Below are 19,236 nucleotides of genomic sequence, written 5' to 3'. Positions count from 1 at the left end.
TTATCTGGCCCCAACCATCAGAGGTGGTTCATCCCATCACCCCATTTTATTGCCTTTTCAACAGGCACCATTTTGGTCTGCTTCCTCTCTCTAGAACCTTTTTTTTTTTTAAATTTTAAAGATTTTATTTATTTATTTGACACACACAGAGAGAGATCACAAGTAGGCAGAGAGGCAGGCCGAGAGAGAGGGGGAAGCAGACTCCCTGCTGAGCAGAGAGCCTGATGTAGGACTCGATCCCAGGACCCCGGGATCATGACCAGAGTCGAAGGCAGAGGCTTGACTCGCTGAGCCCCCCAGGCACCCCCCTCCCTCTAGAATCTAAGTGCAGTGCCCTCGCTGGTCCTGTTACCACTGTGTCCAGAGCTGAACGTGGGGCCTGGGTCATTGCACAGGCACGCAGGAAATATCTGTTGAACGAGTGGTTGAAAATACTGTTCATATGTAGTTTTTTCATGCACTCATCAAATATTTATTGGCGATAAACCCAGACGCATCTACAGCGGGAGCCTGACATTGAATAAATAATCACGCAGAGTAAATAGTTTGGAACTGTGATAAGAATTTTGCAAGTTAAAGCTTAAATAGCAGCGAGGGAGAGCATTCAGCGGGTGCTGTGACTCAGTGTGGGGCGGGGTGGTCAGGCCAGGCTTCCCTGCAGAGGTGATATTTGAGCTGATCACCACTGCCACTGCCACCAGGCGACTGGTCAGTTAGCCAGGTAGAGGGAGGCTCGTGGAGGTGCACGCAGGACAGCATCCAGACACAGGGAACAGAGTTTGTGAAGTGTACTTGGTGGGAAGGGAAGTCATACACGTCAGGAGCAGAGAGAAGGCCAGGGTGGCAGAGGCACAGAGATTTTATTTATTTGAGACCCAGAGAGAGTGAGAGAGCACAAGCAGGGGGAGCGACAGGCGGGGGGGGGGGGGGGGGAGCAGGCCCCCCGCTGGCAGAGAGCCAATGTGGGGCTTGATCCCAGGACCCTGGGACCACGACCCGAGCCGAAGACAGAGGCTTAACCCACTGAGCCACCCAGGCGCCCCAGATTTTAAGGATTTTAAATGGAAAATGACAAGACCTAAGTTTGAAACAAACAAATGTTCGCTTCTGGAGAATGGGTGTTAGAAGGACAAGCAGGGAAGCAAGCAGGAATGTGGTTGTGGAGGCAGCTGCGGTGTGCAGGCACGGGCGGAGACGGTGAGCTGGCCTGGGGGGCAGCCGCCAGCTTGGGGACGAGCTGGGTATAGTGCGGGGACGAGAAGCATGAAATTCTGGAGCCAGACAGCACCTTAAAACAACAACAACAGGGCGCCTGTGTGGCTCAGTGGTTAAGCCGCTGCCTTCGGCTCAGGTCATGATCTCAGGGTCCTGGGATCGAGTCCCGCATCGGGCTCTCTGCTCAGCAGGGAGCCTGCTTCCTCCTCTCTCTCTCTCTCTGCCTGCCTCTCTGCCTACTTGTGATTTCTCTCTGTCAAATAAATAAATAAATAAATCTTAAAACAACAACAACAACAACAACAACAGGGGCGCCTGGGTGGCTCAGTGGGTTAAAGCCTCTGCCTTCAGCTCAGGTCATGATCCCAGAGTCCTGGAATTGAGCCCCACATTGGGCTCTCTACTCGGCAGGGAGCCTGCTTCCCTTCCTCTCTCTCTGCCTGCCTCTCTGCCTACTTGTGATCTCTGTCAAATAAATAAATAAAAATCTTAAAAAAAAACTTTAAATAAAAAACAATAAAAAAATTAAAAAAACACAAAAAACACAACTCACCATTAATCAAAAAAATAGAAAACTAAAAGCAAATGACAGATAATTCATTAAAGTTCGCATTAGAAGAGCAGGGTAATTCGCATAGTGCCGTGTCCCTTTTAATATTTTTACTGCAGAAAAGGAGAGCCTTATTGAGAAATGGTTGAGAGGCGTAAGAAAAACGGGAAATGGGAGAGAGCTGAGGGCAAAAGGAGAGAGAAAGGAAGAAGATGGGAGACCTGAGTCAGAGAGTGAAGGAGCAGTGGCTCAGGAGGGCTCTGGGTGAGGGGACAGGGATGTGGCGTGGCTGGGCTCCCGGGCAGAGAAGGGACTGAAAGGCAGACTCAGAGGAAGGGTGAGTGAATGGAGACGCTTGGAAGAGATGCCCGCAGGGAGGCCAGGACAAGTCTGGGGCGAGTGAACAGAAGCCCGAAGGCCATGTGGGAGTTTGAAGGCTGAGGCCAAGGCCACCAGGGAGCTGGACTTTAGGGAGGCCAGTGTGCAGAGTCAGGTCCGGGCTCAGAAAAACGGAAAGGGAAACGTGTGGCTAGAAGAACGGGGAAGCGAGAAAGTGGAGGACATATCTGGAAAGATTCCAAGGGAGGGGAATGGCGGGTGTGGCCAAGCATCTGACAGAGGCCTTACCCCACTCCCCACCCTCTGCTGACTTCTGGCCTCAGTGTTTTTGTCGCTTTGCTAGGAAGGAGGCTGGGGGTGCAGATATAGTGATGGCGGGAGGTGGAGCCCAAGGGGCCCCAGGATTGCATTATGTCAGGGATAGGGATTGGAATGGAGAGCCAAGATGGGGTGCTGGGGCACGGTGCCTGGAAGCCAGGTGTCAGTTGGAGGGGAAGGGAAGGGGGCGGCAGGGTGGTGGCTCTGGGAATAGAGACTCCAGGGAGGCAGCCGAATCTCGATGCTCGGGAGTTCTGAGGGTTCGGACCAGGGTTCCGAAAGCTGGGGACGGTTAGGGTAGCAACCTAGAGAGAGGGAAAGGAAAAAAAAAAAAAAAAAAAAAAGAGCAGAGGGTGGGGGAGAAAGTAGGGCGGGACAAAGAGCGCGGGGAGTAGAAACCAAGAGTCCCTGCCGGTGGGGGTGGGGGTGGGGAGGCGGAGACCAGGGCCCCGGGGCATCCCCCCAGCTCTGCAGTATCCCAGGCGCAACTGCTGGGGAGAGGTGAGTAGGCGTCCTGGTGCCCGAGGGAAGTCCAGCCCCGAGGGGCTGACTCCGAGCTCGGAACTCCGGAGAAGCCTCCACCTCCCCCCGACCGGCAGTCCCAGCCCGGCAAGAGAAGGGGCGTGACCCTGGCGCTCAGGTTTCTTCCTCTTCACCTGGGCCAGGAAAGGTGGGGGCCAGGACTTCCGGCTCAGGTGAGTGTCCCTTCGGTGACGTCAGGTCACTCTCGGCTGCCCCTGTGGTCCGGCCCGCCCCGCGCTCCCGGTACCTGCGGGGGCGCGCCCCTGACGCCCTACAAATACTCAGGTGCGCCGCACCTGTCCGCCCGCACCTGCCCGCTCTCGGCTGAGCGACTTCTCCCTCGCACGGCAGCCTTGGGCCAACAGCGCAGGGTACTTTGGGGACCGCCGGCCCCTGGGACACGCGCATACTGGCCCTCCGCCATTTGTTTGGGTAGGGTCTACGAGAGCGCCGGGGAGGGGGGGACCGCCTGGCCCTCGCCGATCGCTTTTTCGACCACCAGTCCTCGGGCGGAACCTGTTCCTTGAGCTCGAAGACCCTCGCCTGCCGGAAGAAGGATCGGTTTGTGTTTTCTTCGGGTGACAAAAAGATTTGGAATCACCGGACCCAAACCCTTCTCTTTGGGTGACTCGAGACTCCACCGCAAGTGGTCTTTTTGGGGGCCGACCCCCAGGCTTTGTCTGTTCTACCGCAGGGTCGCCCGCCCCGAATTTCTGAGGGCAGAGATGGCCAATTCGGGCCTGCAGCTGCTGGGCTTCGCCATGGCCCTGCTGGGCTGGGTGGCCCTGGTGGCGTGCACCGCCATCCCTCAGTGGCAGATGAGCTCGTACGCGGGCGACAATATCATCACGGCCCAGGCCATGTACAAGGGGCTGTGGATGGAGTGCATCACGCAGAGCACCGGCCTCATGAGCTGCAAATCGTACGACTCGGTGCTCGCCTTGTCCGGTAAGGCCGCGGGGCGGACGGGGCGGACGCACCCGGGGCCGTGGGCGCGGGGCTGGGAGAGGGAAGGGGCGCCAGGCCCCACCGCCCGACGCCCGGGGTTGCCGGGGAGCGGGCTGGAAGGAAGAAGCGGAAGCGGTCGCGGGCACGGGTTCCAGCGGCTGCAAGTCCGCCTGCGCCCCCGCCGGCCGGGCCCCCTCCGTCCCCAGCGGACCCCCCCACGGCGGCTGGCTGCCCAACCCCCCTCCAGCTCTCTCCTCCCGCGCCGGCCGGCGCAGGTGACGGCCTCCGTCTCCCGCCCTTTTCTCCCGGACAAAAGGCGGCGCGCGGCGGAGGGCGCGGGGTCGGACAGACGTGGGCCGCTGCCTGTGGCCTGTAATCTTATCGGCCGATTAGCCGAAGCCACAAACCCCGTGGCCACGATAGCGGGGTCAGCGCTGGGCCGCGGGCTGGACCGTTCCGCCGCGGGGGTGCTCCGCTCGCTGCCTCCGCGGGCCTCCGCTGGCCTCGTCCCCCCTCCCCCCAACCCCGGGCAGTTTCATCGAAACCCTTGCGCCCCGGGCGCGTCCCAGGGCCGGGAGAGGGCGGGGCGGGGCGGGAAGGCCGCGGAGCCGCGAGGGGAGGGACCCACCTGCTCCGTCCAGGGATCGGGCGCCTAAGGGGCCGCGGCCCGCGGGGCCCGCGGGGACTCGAAGGCCGCAGCCGCCCGCACGTGCAGCAATGAGGGCGTCCTTCCCCCTTCACCGCAGCGGCCCTGCAGGCCACCCGAGCCCTGATGGTGGTATCCTTGGTGCTGGGCTTCCTGGCCATGTTCGTGGCCACCATGGGCATGAAGTGCACCAACTGCGGGGGAGACGACAAAGTGAAGAAGGCCCGGATAGCCATGACCGGAGGGATCATTTTCATCGTGGCAGGTGAGCTCGGCCCCTGCATCCGGGATCGAGGATGTGCAAGGCGCTGGTTTGGGGTCTGCTAAAACATCTGAACCATCCTCTCTCCAGGTCTTGCTGCCCTGGTAGCGTGTTCCTGGTACGGCCACCAGATTGTCACCGACTTTTATAACCCACTGGTTCCCATGAATCTTAAGTAAGTATGGGAGCCCTGCCTCCTAAGGGGACACCAGGCCTGGGCTCCCAGGTCAGGAAAGGCGGGCTTTCTGACCCCATCCCCTTCTCTCCTTAGGTACGAGTTTGGTCCTGCCATCTTCATTGGTTGGGCAGGGTCTGCTCTGATCATCCTGGGAGGTGCCCTCCTCTCCTGCTCCTGTCCTGGGAGTGAGGGCAAAACTGGGTACCGTGCACCCCGCTCCTACCCTAAGCCTAACTCTGCCAAGGAGTACGTGTGAGCTGGGACCACCCCTGCCCCAACTGGGCAGCCTCTGGTATGCCCAGGTACCAGAAATAAGCTGGGGCAGATCTCAGCTCATGGGCAGGGTGCAGAGCTGAAGCCTTGTTACCCCAGCCCAGCACACTGTGTACATACAGTTCCCCTCAGGGTGGGGGCAAGGGGAGGGGGGAGGAGACAAAGGGGGGGGGATGTTGGGTGTGCTTTTTGTACAGTAATAAAAAAGTATGTTTTGGAAAGTAGACTTCTTTTTTGCCGCTTCAGGGCCTCTGCTTTCTTCCAGCCCAAACCCTTGCACGGAACCCAGAACCTTTAAATGTACCTGCTTTGGCTTGAAATAGACTCCATATTGAGCACCAGTGGTGTGCACAGCTCTCCCTGTGCCACCATCCCTTGTCATTTGGGCCCCAACACTGTTAACCCTGAAAGACTCAGGTGCTTGCTTTCCCTCTGCTCTTCTGTTCCTCAGTCCCGTCTCCTCCCAACTCTTGCTTAAATAACTACCCAAGTTCCTTTCAATAGAAAAATATTTTATTAGGCAGGGAGGGTAGGGGTTCCCATTCTCTTCACCTTCCCCAACTGCCCCTTTCCCACCTTTTGTCTTGAGGGGAAGCTACTCTCTGACTCACAGGTCACAGGGCAGGGCCTCTGCCGACTGGGGGAACAAAGGTGGGGACAGGGACAGGGCAAGGCCAATGCAAACAATGCGAGGATGGTTACGGGTCCAAGGTCTTTCTCCTTCTTCCAGTTCCAGGCCAGTCAGACATCCAGATCATCATCTGGGTCTTCCTGGTCCAGGTCGTCGTCGTATGCATCTGGCTCATAGAAGATGCGGCCGGTGGACTGCCTGGGCCCAGGGCGCAGCAGAGCCTGCTGTCTGAGGAAGGAGAAGGGGAGAATGGGGGCTGGTGAGGGAGGGGATGGAGTTCACGTCTGCACACTCCCTTTCTGGTGACAAACCCCCTCTTCTTTGTCCCTCCATAGCTCCCTGGTCCAAGTCTCCTTCTCTGACCTCCCTGTTTGGTTGGTGCCGGAGCGCCACCTGGACTGGGACAGACATTCTTGGACTGCTCTCCTAATGACGCCTCCCGTTCTCAGAGCTTGAGGGCAAGGATCCTGGCCGGCTTGCTTCACCCACCCACACAGCAGGCAGAGAACAGGCGCAGAGTGAGGCCGTTATTAACCTGCCCGCCACACCCATCCAGCTTCCTGTCCTCGCAACACCGTTGCCTGGAAACTTCCCCAGGGTCTGGTCTGGGCTGGTCAGTGACCCAAGGCTCTCCTGGAGAGAAGAGACACACAAAGGCTTTCTTCCCTGGTTGGGAGGAAGAGTGGATAGAGAACCACTCCCCAGACTCGTCTGGGGAGGTGGACTTCAGCCCCTATAAAGTCTGGGAGGTTAACCGATAACCTGCTGGCCCTCCCATCCCATCCCTGGCCAGGCTCTACCCAAGAACAGGGTGCCCAGCTCCTAGCCTTACTTTTCAGAGCTGAACTGGAAGGGCAACGTCAGGCTGTCTTTGGCTGCTCGTTCGCTCTCAGACAGGTGCAGGTTGAAGGTCACGTGAGCTGTGGGGTCCACCTGGAGGTACAGAGGATGCTTCCGCTGCTCATGGTTGGAATCCCTGACCCCAACCCCGCATTCCCTCATTCTGGCCCCAGCAGCCTTAGATACCGGGGGTGTGTGAGGCTCTGGGTGGGGCTGGGACTCTAGTGGGGGTCCCCCCTGGAGGTCCAGGCTGAAGTCAGGCAGGATGGAGAACCACTGGGTCTGCGGAAAAGACAGAGTAGGCAAAGAAAGGTGTTTTCCATCTTACGGAGCAAAGCAGGGAAAGGAACTCAGACGGAACAGCATCTGTGTAACGAGGGGCCCGCAGCTCCTGCTTGTGCCTCCTTAGCCCTCCTTCAGACCTCTCCCATCGGGACTCGTGCCTTCTCCTCCAGGGACCACTCCCAGGCTTTTGTCCTTTGCCATTTCTTTTTCTTTTTTTTTAGATTTTTTAATTTATTTGACAAACGGAGATCACAAGTAGACAGAGGCAGGCAGAGAGGAGGAAGCAGGCTCCCTGCTGATGTGGGGCTTAATCCCAGAAACCTGGGATCATGACCTGAGCCGAAGGTGAGCGAAGGCAGAGGCTTTAATCCACTGAACCACCCAGCCGCCCCCTGTCCTTTGCCTTTTCTTAGAAGGTGACCGTTTCCCCTGGTTAAGCTCATGGGATTAGAGTCAGGCCATCTTGAGTTCAAATCCTGGCTCTACCATATCCTCTCTGGAACTGTGGGGAACCTTCCCCAAGCCACTCAATGGGGAGAATAAAACCACCTCACGGGGCAGCCGTGAAGATTCGATGAAGGAAATGACGACACACTGGGAAGTGCCCCTCACATCAGCTCTCTCCCCTTCTGTGTGACCCTGACCTCCCGTGTTTCCCTGGGGTTCTCCTGACCTGACGGGCTGGGTGCTGTCGGGGCCTCCGAGAGAGGATGTGGGCCGAAGCCTGGCCCATGGTCCCACTCAGGATCACTTCAGCCTGGGCCAGGCTGCTCAGGGCTCCCAGCGGGCCTGGGCCATGTAGCTCTTCATGCAGCAGGCCGAGCACTCGCATGGGCTCTGCTGGGGAGCTGCCACCTGGAAGGACAAGGAGGGAGGGGCGTGAAGGGCAGGAGGGAACATTTGGGATGGAGGCATAGGATGGAAACTCATGGGAGGTGAGGCCCCATCCCGCACGGCTCTGCCAGGGCTGACCTCTCTTGGCTGGAGGCCGTGGGAGGCTGGCTCCCTCCCTATCGGCCCTGGAGACTCCTGCCCTCACCTTGTTACTGTGAATCTGAAGTCCTTGGACTTCAGTCCTCGGGAGCTCCTTCCTTGGGAGCTCCTCGGGATGGAGTCAGCCCCTTCCTTACCTGCTCTCTGCCTACCGCCCAGCTTCAGTCTCTTACACACTGAACTCCTTGCAGGTCTGGGAACTTTACGCTGTGATCCGAGTCAACTTCCCTTTCTTTCTCCCTTTCTGGGCACACTGACAAAGTGTTAGGCACTACGCCATATATTGTCACATTTCAGTCCCTACGGAGGCCAGCATTTTTAGGCTGAACCACATGAAACTGCTATTACTTGACATTGGTGCATATCTGACCTACCTACACCGACTCCTAATGGTTCACCCTAATACCACCTGTTCACCCTCCCTCCTGCCTTTTTTTTTTTTTTTTTAAATATTTTTAAGATTTTAGTTATTTGACAAACAGAAACCACAAGTGAGCAGAGAGGCAGGCAGAGACAGACAGGGGGAAGCAGGCTCCCTGCTGAGCAGAGAGCCCAATGCGGGGCTCGACCCCAGGACCCTGAGATCATGACCCAAGTTGAAGGCAGAGGCTTTAGCCCACTGAGCACGCACCCCACCCCCTGCCCGCTTCTAGAGTGAACTGAAAACCTGGGAGATTAGACACCTTAACACAAGGCTGGGCTTCTGACTCCAGAGAGCCCACTGGAGAACCCACAGTATACTTCAGGGCTACTCCCAGGGCCCCTGGTCTGCCCCAGTTCGCCTGCTCTTCCAGGCAGCTCTTTCCCAAAGGCACTCTGTGCCTGTTCCTTTATCATCACGGCTGTTATCAGACTATCATAATTGCTTATTTACCTGTATGTATCCACTATGGGACTTTGAACAAATATCTGACTATAGCTAGTCCTTACCTTTCCATCATCTAGAACTGTACCCGCCACATTGCGTAATTCTTATCTGTTGCGCAAATGAATGAAATAGGTAAGAAAGAACTTGGAAAAGAAATAATAAAGTGACTGGTAAGTGGCATGGTAAAGTCGGGAAGGCAGACAGACAACAAACTGATGTTATAAGGCCCAACCAGATATCTCTCGTATGTTTTTTCTTAGGCTGGAAAGGGGCTTGCTTCTTGGCAGGGGGAGGTATATGAGAAGAATGAAGGAGTCTCACCAGGGCGGGAGTGCTGCTGGCTGAGGGCACAGAGGGCCTGGCAGAGTGCGGGACAGGGAAGGTGCAGCAGTAGCCAGCTCAGGGAATCGAGAGCGATGGTGACGGGACCACGATCTGTCCTCCTGCACATGGCTTGCAAGGCTCCCAGGGGTCCCCCCGGAAGGGCCTCCCCAGACTGAGACCAGTTGAGAGGGTCTCTGAAGACGTCATGGTAAATCAGCCTGCAAAGGGAAACCAGGACACAACGTTAACACTTAACACTGCCCCTTCCCCTCAATCTTGAACTTCACCCTGTGATCTTTGGGGCTTTACTATTCTGACTTAATATTCTAAATATCAGTGAAAAGGATACCAAGAAATACAACAGCGTTTGAAAGCACAGACTTTGGTGTCAGAAAGCCCTGAGCTCCAAGTTTGGCTTTACTATGGACCCAAGGTCACCCGACTCATAAATTACTTAAGCTAAGGCCCAGTTTCTTCAACTGGGGAACAGGGATACCAACTGCTTGATCTTTAGAATAACGCTTGACACACAGCAAATACTCGGTAAATGTCAGCTATTGTCATTATCAAATATTTCTTAAGTGTCGTTCCCTGGAAGAACAGAGAAAAGAAGACAGGACCTGTGGTTCCTGCTAGCAGAACAGCTTCGAGAAGGTCAAGAAGTAAGTGACATGGCACCACCTGCCAATAAAACAGTAACGGCAAGTGCAGGCAAGGGAGCGTGGCATGGCTTAGAAGTCCTGGGGCAGTATTCATGGTGGCCAAACTTGTTTTGGACCCCTCCTTTCTATGTTTTGCTTCTCTTATCAATGCCTTAACATAACCCATCACAATCTCTGATACAAACTTAGCGCCAAACAGACAGGCGTGATCCCACTGAGCTATCCAGACCAGAGAGGAGTCTTTTTAACCAGGAACCCAGGTGGGTTCAGGAGCCTCCTGACTTCTTCCCCCATGGCAGTCTGTAAGTCCTGGGAATTCTACCTGCTAGAGTCCTTTCACATTTGTCCTAAACTCTCTATCCTTATTGCTACCATCTTAAGCAGCAGATCCCTGTCACCTCCTAACACCACTCCCTGGGATTCATTAGGGCAGGCACCACTCCTGTCTCATTCCCTAAGCCTACTGCTGCACCCCTTTCATAACCGGAGCTGAGCACATATGTGCCTGAGCGCACCTGGAAAACTGCCAGCAGCTCGCCCTCCTGGGTCTGTCTCCAGGCTGCCCCTTTCTAACCTCCTTCTCCACTCCGGACGCTTCTCCCAAATTCTGAAATGACTCTTGCCACTTTTAGGATAACGTCTAAACCCCCCTTCCCGCTCCGTAAGACCTTGTGCTATGAGGTGCCTTTTTTTTTTTTTAAAGATTTTATTTATTTATTTGACAGACAGAGATCACAAGTAGGCAGAGAGGCAGGCAGAGAGAGAGGAAGGGAAGCAGACTCCTCGCTGAGCAGAGAGCCCGATGTGGGGTTCGATCCCAGGACGCTGAGATCATGACCTGAGCCGAAGGCAGCAGCTTAACCCACTGAGCCACCCAGGCGCCCCTATGAGGTGCCTTTTTATCTGTCTCCACACAAGCAGCTCTCCCACCTCCCACAAACAGCACGCTTTCACCCACGTGCCCAAGTGTGCACAGGCTCGTCCCTCTGCCTCCAGGACAAATTGCTCAGTAGCTTGCAGCTAGGGTTGGCACAACTCTGGAATCCACATCTGGATAAAGCACCATCAGATTGTGAGTGACAAAAAAGCAGAATGTTTACCCTTTTTTTTTAAACATTTTATTTGTAAGCAGCCTCTACACCCAACGTGGCGCGGGAACTCACAACCCTGAGGTCCACAGTAGCAGGCTCTGCCCACTGAGCCAGCCAGGTGCCCCAGAATTTATTTACTCTTATCCCCTGACGCAAAGTCAGGGGTGCCTTATCATCCTCTTATCGCGCTCTATTCCTCTCCACTTCTCCGGTCTATGCTCTGGATTCTTTAGATACTCACACTGCTCGTCCCTTACAAATCTGGGCCTCCAGAAAGACCCACATCCGTTCACTCAATGCGCATCTGAGCGGCCGCCAAAACACACCGGGTTCTGCGCTTGCTGCTGCCCGCGGACTCCCCAGGAGACCCCAACACGGAATGCGCCCGCTCCAAACGTACCGGCTGTTGACACTGGCGTCAAAACCTTCACGGAACTCGTCCTCGCTCACTTCGCAGCCCAGGATGTGGACCCGCTCCCCACTGAGGCAGAAATGGAGCGTGTCACCGAGTCGGGCCCGGGCCTCCCCCTCCGCTCCCCGCCCCGGGGACCCCGGGGACAAGCTGGGCGACACTCACCACAGTGCAGACTTCTTGATCAGCGCCTTCAAGAGACTGCGCCCCTCCCACTCCACGGAGTCTGGGGAGAGCGGGGGACGATAAACAGCGTGAGAAGAGGAGGTTTCCGTCTTCACGAGCCCCTGAAGGCCACCCCTTGCCTGGGACACATGGCTCTTCCTCTCCGTTTCCGCCCCGGGAGCCAGGTTCGGAAGCCCCTGCGCCTCTGGCCCTCACCCCGCAGCAGCACCAGCCCGCACTGAGCCACGACCGACTCCATCTCCAATCCGCGTCGGTCCCTCCTCCGGCGCCCTCTGATGGCGTCATTGCCCGCTGACCCGCCCCTCAGGGCAAAGGGGCGGGACACCATGAATGCTCCCACCGCCGACACCCGGCCTCGTCTGGAATGAGGCGATTATGTTCAACATCCCGGCGGGTCCCCTCACGCGGAAAGGCCCCTCCCGAGACCCGGAGCGCAGACATTTCACATTTTTTTGCACGACTAGGGCCGGAAGAGCCGTTGGGGCATTTGTCCGTGGGCGGTGAAAAAGGCCGCACGAGCCGGTCTGACCGCCCAACCTCTGCCGTGAGGGACGTCACTCCGCCCCGCCCACGCCGCTCCAGGCGGGGCCTGTTCGCTCCCAGGCCCCGCCCCGCCCCGCCGCGGCCTTCCGCGCTTGCGCGGTACTGCGGCCTCGCGGGGCGCTCACTCCGCTTTCCTCACCCGCCCCCTTAGACCGATGAGGGGGAACTTTAGTCCCGGTGAAGCGAATACACGTCACCACCGGAAGCAGTGTCAGAGGGGAAGAGGAGGGGGGAAGAAAGGAGGAGGGAGCCCGTAGGGCGGTAAAATGGCGCCTGTCAGAGTGGGAAATCCAGCTGCAGAGGCTGCAGCCCCGCTCCCCAGCGGCTAAGGCACCCCCGACATCGGGGAGGGGGAGGCCGCTCCGGCCTAGCCGTCCGCGCCCTTCGGCTCCCCCTCCCCCTCCTTCCCCGCTCCTTCGCTCAGCGGCCCGTCCGCCGCCGCCGCGGCCCTCCGCGCGCCGCGGCCCCCGCCCGCCCTTTCCCGCGGGCAGCCCCCTAGCGCGCCTGCGCAGCGGGCCACCCTCCGCTTCCCCCTTCCCCTCCCCCCCTCCCTCCCTCCCATCTCCCCGGCCCCCTCCCCCACTACCCCCTCCCCCAATTCTCCATCCCCTTCCCTCCCGGTCTCGGAGGACCCCGTCCTAGCCTGACCCGTCTGGGCCCGCAACCTCCGCGAAGCCGTCGGTGCCACTCCCCGCCCATGTGGGCCCCCGCGGGCTGCCCACGCCTGTCCCCCAGCTCCCGGTTCCGCTGGGCTTTCCCCTCGCCGGGGGTGGCTTTCTGAGCCGCCCGCTCCGCGCCCCTCTCTGCAGCCTTTCCTGCCACTCGGGGCCCCCGTTCCCCCTCCCGGCGGCGGGGGGCTGCCCCCGGGGGGCTGGCGGAGCTGGGCCGCGGGGGCCCCGGGGCCGGCGGTGCCGGGGTCATCGGAATGATGCGGACGCAGTGTCTGCTGGGGCTGCGCACGTTCGTGGCCTTCGCCGCGAAGCTCTGGAGCTTCTTCATTTACCTTTTGCGGAGGCAGATCCGCACGGTGAGCTGCGGTGGGCGCTGGTGGTGGTGGGAAGCTCCTGTCAGCGGTGCTCAACGGGTTTTCGCAAAGTGTCGGGCCTCTGTTTGGGCTTCGGAACGGAGTCCCGGGGGCGGCTCTTCCCGTTAGAGACCTGAGGCACCCTTCGCTGGGCCTGGGGCGGAATGGGAAGGGGGGAGACCCTTGTAGTAGAACGGAGATGGGGGTGCTCGTCGGGGCAGGATTTGGCAACTCTTGGGGGCCAGGGTGGTGGGTGGGGCGCCGTTTAGGAAACCGGAGTTGTTGTTAGAGAAACCGAAAGGAGGGAACACCTGTTTGATGGCACTAGCCCTGCCGACGTGGGCTTGTGGAAGACCCTCCGTGCGTTAGGTCTCCTGCCAGGGAAGAGCCCGGGTTATGTGTCAAGGGTAGGGGTGGGTGGGAGAGCGTGTGTGACCAACAAGGCGGGGAACTCGGGAAACCTGGGGTGTGAGGAGAAACCGCTGCGGGTTGCATTAAGGGGACTCCTTCAGAAAGGCCCTGGAAACTCGTGTGGGTGTCTGGATTTGTCAAGACCCTGGGACCAAGAGAGATGCTTTCACCTCGGGCTTGAGGGAAGGGAGCCCGTGAAAGTTCGGGTGTCTCTCTGGGAAGACGGGTGCCTGTCAGTGGTGGACGTGCCCCCGAGAGTACGCTTGCCTCCCCGGGAGACCCCAGCATGGTGAGGGACACTGTGGGCAGTGAAGTACCCCAGTATCTCTAGGTCTCCTCCCCCTGAGCTTTTCCCCAAGGTCAAAGCTCCAGCCAGAGCCCACTATCATGTAGTGAATGTGCTGCTGTGTTCTCCTCGCCACTGGGGAGAGTTCTCTGAAAGGAGTCTGGGGAGGGTTCAGTACAGCAGGGGCAGAAGTTCTCTGCTCTGTCCTCTTTGGCGTCCCTCGATAAAACTTGGCAGAATAAAAGCAGCTAGCGCCTGCTTTGGCCAGACAATTTCCAGAGAGCCCTGGGTGGTGGCGGTGGCGGTGGCAGTGGTGGTTGACTTACTGACTTGGGGGAGTGGGCCTGGCCTCGAATTCAGTGTCTCCTCTACCACTTCCTGATTGAGGGTGAGGATTGTTTCTGGGTGGTCATAGTTGTAGGCAGGGCTGTTTCCCTGAAACCCCTTAGCAGCCAAGAAGAACTTGGGGTCGGAAATGCTACGATGTGTATGGGGCTAGCTTCGGCTGTGTTCTCTGTGCTGGCCTTGCCTCTCTGAGCACTGCTGTGCTCTCTTCCTGGCCTTGCTCTGAGCCCACCCCCTTCCCTCCAAATTTCTGTTCTGGGTGCTCATCCAGATGCTAGTTAGTTGCAAAATTGCTCTTCTCTGGGCAGAGCCGACCCTGCAGCCTTTTGTCTTCCCTTCCAATCTGGTGTCTCCCCCCACCCCACCCCCTTTCTGGCAGATGCTCAGAGCATTCCCTTCATGCCCAGCATGTGCAACCCGAGATAGCAGGGCAGGACACCCGAGCTGTCGCGGCCCCCATCCCGGCCCTCATCCTGGCCCAGGGAGAAAAGAAGGGCAGATGCCTTGGCATTAGGGGGAGAGGGCCCTGTGGTTTGCAAAGGGGTTTACTCGTTCAGTTGAGGCTGGGGCCTGGGGATGGACAGCAGAGCATCTGTCTGTGCTGAGCAGAGGAGAGCAGAGGAGGGGATGGCCAGGCTTGCGTGAGGGAGATCTGGGTGCTGGAAATAGGAGCCTCTAGAGGAGGCCTGGAGAAGCTGGAAGGTTGAGGTGGTGACGTCCTTGTCCCTTCCTCACCTCCCTCACAGCCCTTATTTAACCCTGGCCTTCCCAACACCCCATCCGTCCTGCTGGCAGATGGGGCTTTGCAGTGCTGTGCGCCCTGCCCTGGGTACCGGAATAAGGAGGCAGGTCAGAGGCCTGAGGTTCTGTGCCACTTGTGACTTGGCTGGTAGAGACAGAAGTGGACAGGTGGCTGGTTAAAATAGGCCTGGTGGCTGCCAGCCAGGGGAACTTAGCTGACCTGACAACCCCTGGATTCCCTCATCCTGCCTTCCCCTTAGGTACCCAAGGACCTCCTCCCCTGACTCTTCCTCTCAGCCCACGAAGGAATCTGCTGCTCTCGGGTCCCAAAGGGACGTGATGGGAGTTGTGACAAAGGAGCCTTGGGGTGGATATGCGAAGGGCCATGCATTGCTCTGTTGTGGCACAGCACGACAGTGTCCTGGCCAAGGGAGTGGGGGCTGGGGTCCGGTGGCATGGGTGCCATCCTCATACCACCACCACATTGACCCTGATACCAACCGGCCGTCCTGTGACGGAGTTCTCGGAGGACAGGCGTGATGGAAAGAATATGCCTGCTCTCGCCGAGTTTCCACTCTAATGGGGGGCGGGAGGGACAGACGACCAAATAAGATACGTGGTCCTGACTAAGCCTTGGGCTCTTCCGTGTTTAAATAGAGATGATGATGTTGTTGGTCTTGTGTTACTCCTACGAGGGTTTGGAGGGTTCAGTGAAATAGCCCTCATTGACTTCCACGATGCCTAGCACACAGCAAGTGTTCCTTGGCATAATCTCCTTGACAAGGGTTCCATCCCCTCCTTCACTATTTTTAGGTTATTCAGTATCAGACTGTTCGATATGATATCCTCCCCTTATCTCCTGTGTCCCGGAATCGGCTAGGTGAGTACGCTGGCTGGGAAGACCCCTGTAAGGTGCGGTAGGGTTCAAGGTATGGGCTGGAGGTTGACCGCTTGTGTTGTGGTTCAGGTCAGGTCAAGAGGAAGATCCTGGTGTTGGATCTGGATGAGACGCTTATCCACTCTCATCATGATGGGGTGCTGAGGCCCACTGTCCGGCCTGGAACACCTCCTGACTTCATCCTCAAGGTGTGTGCGGGATGGGAAGCAATGGGATGGTCCTGTTGTTCCGCTCCGACCCAGACTTCCTTTCCCAATCCCAGAGTGTCTGGTCCCTGCAACCATCCTCCGGCACCAGTGGCACCCTGAAGGAGGGGAGTGGGCAGTGAGAGGGTGCGAGTGTCCTTTCAGCCTGTGCTCTGGTGCTCAGGATACCCCCGCCCTTCCCTGTTGCTCCACAGGTGGTCATAGACAAACATCCCGTCCGGTTTTTTGTACATAAGAGGCCCCATGTGGACTTTTTCTTAGAAGTGGTGAGTTTGCAGAAACTAAGGGGAGCTCTGTGAGGAAGGAATGGTTTTAGGGCTCTGGGGTTTCAGATGGCTCACAGGAAGTAGGGGCCGAGGAGAAAGAGGTGTAGGCGGTTTTGGAGAGGGGAGGTTGTGGGACAGTGAGAGCTTGGATGGCTTCTGGGAGTTTGGGTTCGTGTGCTGTGCGGATGTCATTCTGTCCTTTCGTGGCTGCCTGATCGTCTGTTCATGCAACTTGGTGTCTTAATGGCGTGTGGTGCCCGAGACTCAGAGTGTGGGGGCCTTCAGAATTCAGAGAGGCCCGCGGTACTGGGCTGGAGTCCTAGTGAAAGAAAACTAAGTGTCTAGAACCGACACCTCCCTCTCCCCCGCTCAATTTCAGGTGAGTCAGTGGTACGAGCTGGTGGTGTTCACGGCCAGCATGGAGATCTATGGCTCTGCAGTGGCCGACAAACTAGACAACAGCAGGAGCATTCTCAAGCGCAGATACTACAGACAGGTAAGGCGTGGCCCCGCACGCAGGGCTCTGTCCTGGAGTGGGACCCTCTGGGGGGCTAGGGGAGGCCACCAACTCCCTTGGAGGGAGTTGGCCACCCCAGGTGTCGTGGGGACCTGGCCACAGTCACGGGGGAGATGGAGTCTCCCCTTGATGCCCAGCTCGCCCTACCTTACAGCACTGCACTTTGGAACTGGGCAGCTACATCAAGGACCTCTCTGTGGTCCACAGCGACCTCTCCAGCATCGTGATCCTGGATAACTCCCCAGGGGCTTACAGGAGCCACCCAGGTAAGGGACAGGGCGGCGGGGCTGGCAGGACTGGGAAGTGGCTCTGAGGGATTCGGAAAGCCTGGAACTAGGATTCCTGGTTTACTGTGGGTCAGGATGCAAGGTGTTTCCCTTGCTCCTGAGAGGGTCCCTGTCCCCCACACGTCCATTTCATGGATCGGGCTGTTCCCCCCACATTTGCTTCCCTAACACAGTGGTCTAGAAGCCTTATGCTCCCATGAGATACGGTGATTAAAAGTTGATTTTTCTTTTGGAGGCTGAATGAGTAAGGTTTTACTTAGGTTGCTGGGTTTGGGTGGGTCAGGAGAGGAACATGTTTTAAGGGAACGATCCCCACCCCAGCTAGAAAAATCAGCCTGTCTCTTGAACTTTATTTATTCTCACGTGCATCCATCTGACCCGCCCTAGACAATGCCATCCCCATCAAATCGTGGTTCAGTGACCCCAGCGACACCGCCCTTCTCAACTTGCTTCCAATGCTGGATGCGCTCAGGTAAGGGAAGTTAGACACTTAGATCTCTGAAGAAAGGAGGTGGGGGAATCCCAAGAGGGAATAAAAATGTGTCCTGTTTGACTCATTTACCTCTTTTCCCTTAAGAACTTAGCATTTGAACCCAGGCCTCCTTACAGTAAAGCTCATCGGGTTTAGCCAGTGGGTTTTTGGGCAAACTGGACCTCAGTTTCATGTGAAAATGGTGATCATTTCTGGCCCCCATCTCCCATGAGGCCACCTGACACCAGTGTTGTGAGGGTATCCACTCTGAGGGCGCTGCCAACTCAAGTTATTGTCATCCCAGGTTCACCGCGGATGTTCGTTCTGTGCTGAGCCGAAACCTTCACCAACACAGGCTCTGGTGACAGCTGCTCCCCCTCCACCTGAGTCGGGGTGGGGGGGAAGGGAGGGTGAGCCCTCGGGATGCCGTCTGCCGCCCTGTCCAGTGGTGAGGACTGTGTGGGCAGGGTCTGCCATTCCCGCCCCTCCCTGCCCCGGGAGCCCTGCACTCGGCATGGAGTCTGGATGGACACGTGGGCCAGACTCTGAAGCAGCCTCACTCTAACTTCGCGTTCGCACTCCCTGGAAACCCCAGACTGGGACATAAGCGGAGGCCTAGGAGAGCCGATGTCTGGTGGAGAGACAGGACTGGCCTGAATGACAGACATTTGGTAACCTCGAGGCTCAAAGAAAAGCCAAGCCAGCTTTGTTGTGATTTGATTTTTTAAAAACTCTTGTACAAAACTGATCTAATTCTTCACTCCAAGGGCTGGGCTGTGGGTGGGAAACTGGGATTTTTGGGCCACTGGATTTTCCCCCAACGTGTCCCCCCCACCTTTTCCCTCTATTTTCCCTTCTTCCTAGATTCCCTCAGACCTGTAACCCGCTTTCTCTCTCTCTCTTTTTTTCTTTCCTCTCTTTTAAACCATGCATTATAACTTTGGAAACCGAAGCTGCCCTAGGTCCTTCTCTCCGGGTTGGGAAATGAGGGGAGGAGCCTTTGTTCACATCCACCCTGTCTCCTGGGGGTGGGGGGGAAGAAAGACTGCAGCAGGGACGAGGTTCGGGAAGAAGTGCTGTTGGCTTTGGGGGAAGGAGTAGGGAACCTTGACCTCAGGCCTTCTGGCGGGAAGGGACTTGGCCACAGGATGGGTGTCCTGCTGGGGAGTGAAAGGACAGCTCTCCGTTCCGAGGGAACTTGAGGGGCGGGGCAGGAGGACACAGCGGTACGAAGGGAGGAGAAAATTGGATCAGAAACCGGAGAGGCGGGACGCCGGGGAACCGACGTGGACAGGGCCGGCGGCTGGCGGCTGCTGCCCACAGGCGGCGGGGGCCCCAGCCTTCCACCCGCGCCAGCTTCTCGCCGGCTCCGCCCCCTCCACCTCCCCTGTCTCGGCGCCCCTCCCTCCCGCGGCCGGCTCTACTTCCCGCGGCCGCCACGTGACGCTCCGCCCTTCTCCGAGATCACATGATTTTTCGCCTGCCTGGCCTTGACGGTGTTCCTCCGCGCCGACGTAGTCCTTGCCTTTCGGACCTCCTCTCGGCCCCTACTGCCACTTCTCCTTGGGACCTAAGCTTTGTGTGCGCTTCCCCGGACTGGTGTTTTGTTTCTGTCCTCTTTTCCTTCCGGAGACCTAGCTCCCCGCTTTGGGCACTACTTTGTTTTGGTGTCAGCGGCCGCCTTCGGCGTACCAGCG

The 19,236-nt window shown here is 57.7% G+C and overlaps 3 protein-coding genes across 3 annotated transcripts; 2 read left to right on the top strand and 1 right to left on the bottom strand.

The window, feature by feature from the left end:
* The first annotated feature begins 2,893 nt into the window (after window positions 1-2,893).
* CLDN7 (claudin 7) lies at window positions 2,894-5,472 on the top strand. The gene is made up of 4 exons (XM_004760346.3): window positions 2,894-3,892; window positions 4,639-4,803; window positions 4,891-4,975; window positions 5,072-5,472. Exons 1-4 carry the CDS (start codon window positions 3,670-3,672, stop codon window positions 5,232-5,234), a joined length of 636 nt encoding a protein of 211 aa, XP_004760403.1. The 5' UTR covers window positions 2,894-3,669; the 3' UTR covers window positions 5,235-5,472.
* A 274-nt stretch (window positions 5,473-5,746) lies between these two features.
* ELP5 (elongator acetyltransferase complex subunit 5) lies at window positions 5,747-12,096 on the bottom strand. Its single transcript, XM_004760349.3, is given in 9 exon segments — window positions 5,747-6,110; window positions 6,715-6,815; window positions 6,909-7,004; window positions 7,681-7,862; window positions 9,190-9,410; window positions 11,346-11,426; window positions 11,523-11,583; window positions 11,739-11,795; window positions 11,798-12,096. Coding segments are annotated over 9 exon segments (948 nt in total). The 5' UTR covers window positions 11,829-12,096; the 3' UTR covers window positions 5,747-5,992.
* Window positions 12,097-12,304: 208 nt separating this feature from the next.
* Window positions 12,305-18,491, top strand: CTDNEP1 (CTD nuclear envelope phosphatase 1). Its single transcript, XM_004760348.2, has 8 exons — window positions 12,305-13,113; window positions 15,707-15,773; window positions 15,861-15,979; window positions 16,192-16,263; window positions 16,643-16,759; window positions 16,935-17,046; window positions 17,455-17,539; window positions 17,844-18,491. Exons 1-8 carry the CDS (start codon window positions 13,012-13,014, stop codon window positions 17,902-17,904), a joined length of 735 nt encoding a protein of 244 aa, XP_004760405.1. The 5' UTR covers window positions 12,305-13,011; the 3' UTR covers window positions 17,905-18,491.
* The last annotated feature ends 745 nt before the right edge of the window (window positions 18,492-19,236 follow it).

The sequence above is a fragment of the Mustela putorius genome, unplaced genomic scaffold (genome assembly GCF_011764305.1).
Source record: "Mustela putorius furo isolate JIRA1106 unplaced genomic scaffold, ASM1176430v1.1 tig00000695_pilon_pilon_pilon, whole genome shotgun sequence".
NCBI classification, from domain to species: Eukaryota; Metazoa; Chordata; class Mammalia; order Carnivora; family Mustelidae; genus Mustela; species Mustela putorius.
Note: the sequence above shows the minus strand (reverse complement) of the source record. Positions and strands in the feature narration are given on the sequence as shown.

Coding starts and splice junctions, on each gene's coding strand:
- CLDN7 (XM_004760346.3), top strand. CDS start 3,670: ATGGCCAATTCGGGCCTGCAGCTGCTGGGCTTCGCCATGGCCCTGCTG. Junction 3,893..4,638: donor CTCGGTGCTCGCCTTGTCCG/GTAAGGCCGCGG, acceptor CCTTCACCGCAG/CGGCCCTGCAGGCCACCCGA. Junction 4,804..4,890: donor GATCATTTTCATCGTGGCAG/GTGAGCTCGGCC, acceptor TCCTCTCTCCAG/GTCTTGCTGCCCTGGTAGCG.
- CTDNEP1 (XM_004760348.2), top strand. CDS start 13,012: ATGATGCGGACGCAGTGTCTGCTGGGGCTGCGCACGTTCGTGGCCTTC. Junction 15,774..15,860: donor TGTGTCCCGGAATCGGCTAG/GTGAGTACGCTG, acceptor GTTGTGGTTCAG/GTCAGGTCAAGAGGAAGATC. Junction 16,264..16,642: donor TGGACTTTTTCTTAGAAGTG/GTGAGTTTGCAG, acceptor GCTCAATTTCAG/GTGAGTCAGTGGTACGAGCT.